Source organism: Solanum tuberosum, unplaced genomic scaffold (genome assembly GCF_000226075.1).
Source record: "Solanum tuberosum cultivar DM 1-3 516 R44 unplaced genomic scaffold, SolTub_3.0 scf00140, whole genome shotgun sequence".
In the NCBI taxonomy this organism is placed as follows: domain Eukaryota; kingdom Viridiplantae; phylum Streptophyta; class Magnoliopsida; order Solanales; family Solanaceae; genus Solanum; species Solanum tuberosum.
Window position 1 is genome coordinate 571639 of NW_006239064.1, and position 8017 is coordinate 579655.

An 8017-nucleotide genomic window follows, 5' to 3' on the forward strand; every position below is an offset into this window, starting at 1 on the left:
TATTGTACAATGGACATTATAATTCAATTAAGGATTTCAAAATTACATTGTTTAAGATAAAAGAAGAATAGCTACACGATCAAATTGAAAGTAATTATCAAGAAAAGGGAAGGGGAAAAAAGGAACTAAATATATCAAATAGACTTCAAAATCTATGTTCGAAAAGAATTTCTAGTTAATATATAGTAATTAAAATTCTTAAATCTTCAAGAGAAAAAAGACGAATAACAGAAAAACAAAATGAATCTAGCTAATTGACCTTATATGTACATTGTAATTTTCCGAGGAAGAAGGTTAGGATGGACCCCCCTCATACACCCTGGCTATGCAATTTGAGAAGTCATTTCATTGTTTGAATCAAAGGTGAACTATTTCTGCATTTACGCCATAGCAATGTCATGTGTAACTCACCTTGCTCTCGTGGTTTTGAATCTCTCCAGAGAACGAACGAGACATCAAGGGGATAAATTGATGGTTTCTGGGTGATGAAGATGATGTTGTCGCGGAGAAGTAGAAGGCTTTAGTCTTTTGAGAAGCAACCATGCATCAGAGGCAGAACACCCCTGGTTCATTTCAGTAGCAACTGGAATTGGAGATTCTTCATTCAAATGAACAAGCATTGTTCCCTGCAAGACACATTGCCCAAGACATTTTCATGCACAGAGCATATTTATGAAGAACTAATTTTACGAGGATCTTAATCATAGAAATAATCATTTGTATTCTATTATTTTTTCATGATTCATGTACTTGTGATTTATAAAAGGATTAATAATTTGGGGTTGACACAGTTTATTCATCAAACACATGCATAGTCATGCCATTAAGACCTATTCCTGGACACATATTTTTCACTTGGAGAGATGTAGTTGCACTGATCCAACAAACAAATATGAACTTAGAAGATTCATGAGTTTTCTATCAACAAAATTCCCTTCATGGATAGCAGTGAAATACCTCAAAATTAATCAAGAATTTCTGGAAACATTTCAGTGTCTCCTTCGTGTCACTGACTCGTTTGCTATCTGAAGAACTAAGAGCAGCATTTACCTCTGCAGGAGAAAAGCCTATTTTTTTCTGCACAAGCTGAAGCAGACAAAAGTTAAACAATAACCAGATTCTGACAGTCAGGGTCCAGTCTTCAATAACTTACAGCATGATCTATAAGGATCTCAGAGATTAGGCTGCCATCATCAACATAAACTCGAAGCTCGTATTTACTACTCTGTTTATACTGAAAGCCCTTCACACCAGTAAGAAAGCACTGCAGATTTAAGGCAGATATCAGTTTCTTATTAACATGATAGATAATTCTACTCCGTAATCCCAACTTTTTGCACTAAAAAACAAAAACAATAGAGTTCACTGTTTTGTATTGTGAATGACAAAACACGATATTAAAATAATCTTAATCGCAATGGCTAATTACCAACGCTAAATGCACAAAAGTCAAGACAAGGCACAATGATAGCAAATGAACCAGATATGCATAAAAGTACGCTGCTAGGAAGAGGCATGCCAGTAATGGGGTTTTTCGCAATTTGCCATTGGCTTAAGAAAAAATCCATTCCTACTTGAGCAATTTGCCATTGGAATTTCAGTCTTCTATCTTCATTAGATTAATTTATTGAGATTATTCTGCTTGCCAGTATCTCCAATTGACCCATACAAATTACAGCCAAGTGGAAAGAAGACCCAATTACTAAGGATAAGATAGAGGGGGCACAGTGAATTCTCAATATGGCAGCATCAGAGAAGTTGATATCATGAGGGAGAGCAAAAGTTACCTTAATTTTTCCTGTAACAGTGGAAGCACTGCCATTCATACCAGCCTGCTTAGCTGACAGACTAGCTAAGTAAGTGAAAGGGTTTTCCTTCCCTCCAGAAAGTATATATGGATGGTCCAATTCATCAACCAAATCAATTTCATCAATGTCAATTGCTGCAGTAGACATTGTATCTGGTGTTACATCTTCATTATGGACACTACCGCCAGAGACACGGACGCTTCCTCTGCTCCTGCTACTGGCAGGTGTGGCAGGGTCACTTCTAACATCTGACAGAAGTTCCTCCACTTCCATGGAGTAAGAAGATGACAGAACAGGGTCATTATGTTCCCTTCTAATTGGAACATCAATGCCTTCGGTGGTCATGTCAGCCATATGGATATCCTCTGCATGACTAGCTGCATCAGACGAAAAGGTAGGCCCAGTAACCTTCCTATTGAATGGGACAGAAACAGCTGGAGTAGATGGAAAATTAGATTGAGCCTCTCTTCTATAAACAGGAGTGGTGAATGTCGTAGAAGATGGTAGCCCAGATGTAATGGGATGAATTTCTTCAGTTGCAGAAGTAGCAATACCAGATGTTCCTGCACCCCAAAGAGAAAGATTAAAAGATAGATACGTCTGTTATTACAGTACATGTCCCATGAGTGATAAGTGGAAAAGGTAAAACCCCCTTTCCCCTTGTCCGGCATATTTCACACACCTTTTTTTTTTTTATAAAGTTCCTGGTGCACCTTAAACTGGAAAACAATTAATCTATAGAATCAAATCATATCGTGTGTTACTTTCTCCTACAACATCCATTGAGCAACAAGCAAGGTGTATCTACAGAGACACCTACAGACCCCGATGCCTCAAACACACCCTTCCCCCAAAAAACATACAAACATATTTAATTTTTTTTTTTTTGATAACCGAGAAATCCGTCTGTGACCCGCCCTTTGGCATACAAACATATTTAATAATGAGTAAAGTCTCACCTAAAGGATTTTTCTAGATACAAGCAGCACCCAGATTCTTTTCTGTTTTTCCTTTTGGATGTAGGAAATAAAATTACACGGCCTTAGTTTGTTTAGGTTATCAACAAAGATAAATAAAAACCAATTAATAACAATAGAGATTTGTCCATGTGAATAGGACAAGTGAAACTGAAACAAATCAATCAATCAATCAACTATGATCCATCCAAATTAACCAGGTCAGCTGTATCAATCATATATCCACGGTGCTAACAAGAATAGTCTAGCTCAAGTAATTACCAACTTTAACACTGGGAGAACAGCACTGAAGAGGATATAATAGGGTATGTGGCAAATTTGCTCAAAGAATCAAGAGAAGCTGCCTTGTGACACATATGGCAAATATTCTGGTAACCTTTGTTGTCAAAATTGTTTATCTTTGGTTGTGAACATGACAAAACCTGGGTCGGCAAATAGCTAGTAACATCATTAGCAAATACATAGAATCCATTCTTCTGGGATCCATTCCTTTTGTCAAACAGGTAGACCGCTACCAATCTTTAATTAATAAACATGTGGTCCAACGAACAAGACCAGGGACATCACCGTTCACCACAAGATGATACAAGAAGCTATATCTAGAACTTATTCCAATTTAAATATGCAAACCAATCTTTCAATTGTAGCACTACCTTAGCTATATCACTGTGGAATAAATGTTCTGCAAACTAACACTCAAACTATAGTAAGAAACCCTAAAACAACACAAGCTTGTGCGGAGAGAAGCCATCAAAAGGGAGCAATCTGACAAAATATCAGCTTCTCTCTCATACTAAAAGTCAGAAGACCAGCTTAACCATATAAGCCAAAGTAGCACACATAAATTGTTTTTCACATTGAAAGCAACACCAAAAACAAATGAACATGCAGTACATATACAGATATCCTAGACTAATTGCAAAGAAGATCTTTAGGGTGTCAAAGTACCTCGTTCATGAACCTGAAAATGCATACTTTGTCTTGAGGAAGTATCAGAGTGCTCTGGAACAGTAACACCTTCTCGTGGCCATGCAGCACCAGTAGCTCTAGTTGCCAAAGGAGGAACCACTCCAGACCTTGTTCTGGCATTGGGCATAGATGAAGTAACTAAATCACCAAAAGTGATGAGGTTGTTTCTAGCATAACACTAATAAATCATGACAATACGCCTTATTCACTCATTTGTAAACCAAAGCCTATAACTGAGCAACAGATATTAAGTCTTCACTAGAAGGTCAAAAATCAAAATGGACGGGGAAGGGGGAGGACAAAGTACTACTTTGCTAAGATTCAGAGAAACAGCTCTCAACTTTAACCTTTAAGTTAGGACCATCAGAATATCTATTTGACCCTTAAAAATACCCCCTGAAGAGACTTAAACATCAACTACTACACCATAATCCATGTTAGTTGGGGTTAACTATTAGAATCCTCATTTAATTACATTCCAATATCCAGTCAGTTAGGGTCCTCTAATGCTAGCACTGACCATCAACCTCTGCCATTCAAGTGAATACAACACTTGTATAAGGCATCTACAAACAATATCAGAATTTGGTAATTAGGTCCAGACAGTAAATGTTTTCTTGGTCCTTCGTCATACCTTTTCCCCCTTGGTGGCTTATTTATTTCATTAACTAGCCGCTTCCTTGCTTCTTCTAACTCTTCCACCATCCCACCCAGAACTTCAATAACTTCAGGGACCAACATCAGAATTCCATGCCTAACATGAACATTACAGATAGCAACCTGCAAAATGCAGCAGCAATCTATATGAATATGGAAAAAGTTTTGTGACAAATACTATTCTTATCAATTCTCATCTTGTAAATAAGACTTTAAAAGCTACTTGACAAACTAATAAACAACATGGTAATTGCTAATTGGTACTCCTTAAATATACCTTCAGTCCAGAAGGAGCCAGAACATCGAGATCTTTTATAGGCCTGTACTCCATCCCAAACACTTGCTGAATGCCATCAGTCATGGACAATTTCAGACACCTCTTTATTCCAGCAGCTGCTTTCTGATACCTATCTTGAAGAGGACAACTGATATTCACAATTTCATCTACCTTGAGGGAGAAGGGGATGAAACACTCGAATAGTCAGAGTCACATTAAAGGTATAGGTTGACCAAATTTAAGGAAGTTTCTGGTACATTAAAGCTAATTGCAAGAAGTGTCATATTTAACGACCAACCTTTCCAAAATGGTTTCAGTAAGCAACTGTTATGAAAGAAATTAAGCGAATGAACTTTGATTTTCAAACCCAAGAACATGAATGAGCCTCTTCTCACCGATTGCTTCTTTTTTGAGGGGATAGATCAACATTTTTTAATAAATTTGGAACTTTTCTGTTGACTAACTGCTTGCAGAAAGTAATGAAGTTTTCTTGATCACTCCACAACTTTCTGATTTGGCACTTAAGTTTTAATGTTACAAAGAAGAAACTATACTTTGTTTCAAATAAATAAGAGGAGAAAAAGGAGAAAACAATAGAAGCTCTTTAATATCAAAACTAACTGATGCCTGTTTCCAACTTCTTTCTCAGCAAACCCAATTCCTGAAATGCCTTCCCAAATAGTTCTAAGAAGTTCACGAAATTATGAGCTACTTTCATCAACAAGAAAATAATATAAGCTACTCATCCATGTGAATATTGAGCTTTCTTTAAGAAATTTCTTCCTCAAAACATAACAAAACTAAAATATATAAATTCTCCTCAATGCACATTTAAAGAAGCCCCGTCCCTTTTGGTTACCCATATTAGATATTGTCTTCCATCCAGCTTTATATTGTGATAAACCAATGTATTAGATAACTAAATAAGTTATTGAAGTCAAGATTCACATAGGTACTTCCATTATAAAGAAATGCAACTAAAATGATTCATAAAGTTACTTCAAACAAAACTTAACTAAGATGTCAAGTCATAGCCTTCCATTTACAAACATGAAAGTCGAACTAATTCAATTTATAAAAGACAAATTAACAAACAACTTCGGCTTTTTTAGTATCACCAATGTGTTTTGCAAATGTACTACACCCCAGCAAGTTGCTCCATGGTAACTCACCGATTTCAAAGCACTAAAACAACCTCCATGCAAAAATGCAAGAGAAAGACTACGTACTGTATATTCATGTAGGAGGAGAAATTATCAAACATCTAGCACTGGTGGCCCTCAAGAGTAAGTGATAATAGCATGTCACTTTGGATTCCGTGTAAATAACTTTTGTATTGTTTCCCTCCCTAAATTTTTAGATTTTGCATCAAGAGAGCAGTATGAGATGAGGGGTATTCCCAATTTTCCTTACTTCCACTCTCCCCTACCCTGTACTAGCTGGGGAGCACCTCATCGCCGATAAAGCTTTAATTTTTTTTTAACAAAATTACATATTGAACCCACAACAGCGATAAACTTCATCAGCATTTAGATTTTTACTATACCTGAAGAACAAAGGGTCCTTTAAGATCAACCAAATGCAGCTTGTGCACGTCCCTTGGAAGCAATCCTGCACCACAAAAATTCATATCCGAGTACAAAAACTGCTCGAAACAAAGTTTTGCCTTCGTCGTATCATCCAATCCAGAAAACCCTCCTACTACTGATCCTTCAAGTCCTCCAACACATGATTCTAACCATTCCCTCCGCAATCTTAACCCTAATCCTTCCAATACCCGACCAATACCACAATCCGCAGCTCGTATAACTTCAGAAACGTCGATGTTTGGCTCATGATTAGGTGTAGGGTTTTGGATGGGAGAATTTAGGGTTACTGATTCGAAGTTAGTAGACGATTCTAGAATTTCCATTTCTATGTTGTTAGGATTTTCATTTTCTTCATTGCCGCCGGCGAGTTGCTGAGGTTCGTCGTCGCCGTCCTCTTCTTCGTCGGAGGAACAGATGATTTGGTGGCGTCTTCTGCTCATTGTTTTCCCTGAAAAATTTTCCCTCCAATTTTTTTTGTTTGGGTTTTTTTTCAATTTATGTTGGAGGAGGGAAGCAATTTGGGCTGATTAGTGGGCTTTGGTAGTCTAGGGCCGGGTTTGTTTCCGAGACATCTGATTTGATCGATTTATGTGAATGTCCCTTTTATAGCTCGAAACTTACATTAGACGAATTATAGCATCCGCTTGACCCATGCATAAATTTTCAAATCTTTATTTTAAAACCACACTTAAAAAATTTAAGGATAAGGATTCAAATGATTTTTCGAGAAAGGTCTTAGGTATCTCGAAAAGTCTGGTGATAACTTGAAATAGTGACTCAAATTTAGTGTGATTCCTTTGTGGTTGATCAAGTGTGTTGATTTTGAGTAGTTACTTTGATTGGGTATAAGACATGGTAAACTTGATTATCTTGAATATGATAAAATTGATATAGAATAGTCACGTCATAATTTTTGAACAATTTTAACCAATTCCGTCCCCTCAAATTTAAAATCCTTTTCATTAAAAGTTGAATTTAAAATTTTACGTCGAGTGAAATCAAAAGTTCAAAATCAACTATGAACTACCTATAAGGATATTCTTTTAAATCACCTTGTTTTGGCGACCATTTGGATTTTGTGTAAAAAAAATTGAAATTGGCAAATATAAACCTTGGAAATGTATCTTTTTGAACAGGTTAAACTCAAACCTAATATCTAATCGTATACTATTTAAGTTTGTAAATAAAATATTAAATTTTTATCTAGTATTTGTTATAACTTACTAAAATTCTAATCATGGTCTCATATTTTCATTTTAATTAAAAGTATCATTAGACCGTGCTCTCAAAATTTCATAAATTGAGTTGAAAATAAAAATATGATCATTTATAAATGATAAATATATATATATATATATATATATATATATATATATATATATATATATATATATATATATATATATATATATATATATATATATATATATATATATATATATATATATATATATATATATATATATATATATATATATATATATATATATATATATATATATATATATATATATATATATATATATATATATATATATATATATATATATATATATATATATATATATATATATATATATATATATATATATATATATATATATATATATATATATATATATATATATATATATATATATATATATATATATATATATATATATATATATATATATATATATATATATATATATATATATATATATATATATATATATATATATATATATATATATATAT

General features: G+C 34.4%; 1 protein-coding gene across 1 annotated transcript; it reads right to left on the minus strand.

Moving 5' to 3' along the window:
• On the minus strand, positions 1-6804 carry LOC102591019 (recQ-mediated genome instability protein 1). Its single transcript, XM_006351906.2, has 8 exons — positions 6235-6804; positions 4689-4859; positions 4389-4534; positions 3734-3867; positions 1788-2371; positions 1154-1264; positions 958-1086; positions 1-626 (listed from the first exon to the last, which is right to left on the minus strand). Exons 1-8 carry the CDS (start codon positions 6715-6717, stop codon positions 456-458), a joined length of 1929 nt encoding a protein of 642 aa, XP_006351968.1. The 5' UTR covers positions 6718-6804; the 3' UTR covers positions 1-455.
• Positions 6805-8017: the final 1213 nt, after the last annotated feature.

Bases quoted from the DNA above. Each gene is read 5' to 3' on its own strand.
- LOC102591019 (XM_006351906.2), bottom strand. From the start codon at position 6,717: ATGAGCAGAAGACGCCACCAAATCATCTGTTCCTCCGACGAAGAAGAG. The intron at 3,868-4,388 runs GTATGACGAAGG...GCCCAATGCCAG, and splicing joins AAGCCACCAAGGGGGAAAAG to AACAAGGTCTGGAGTGGTTC. The intron at 2,372-3,733 runs GTACTTTGACAC...TTTGGGGTGCAG, and splicing joins TTTTCAGGTTCATGAACGAG to GAACATCTGGTATTGCTACT.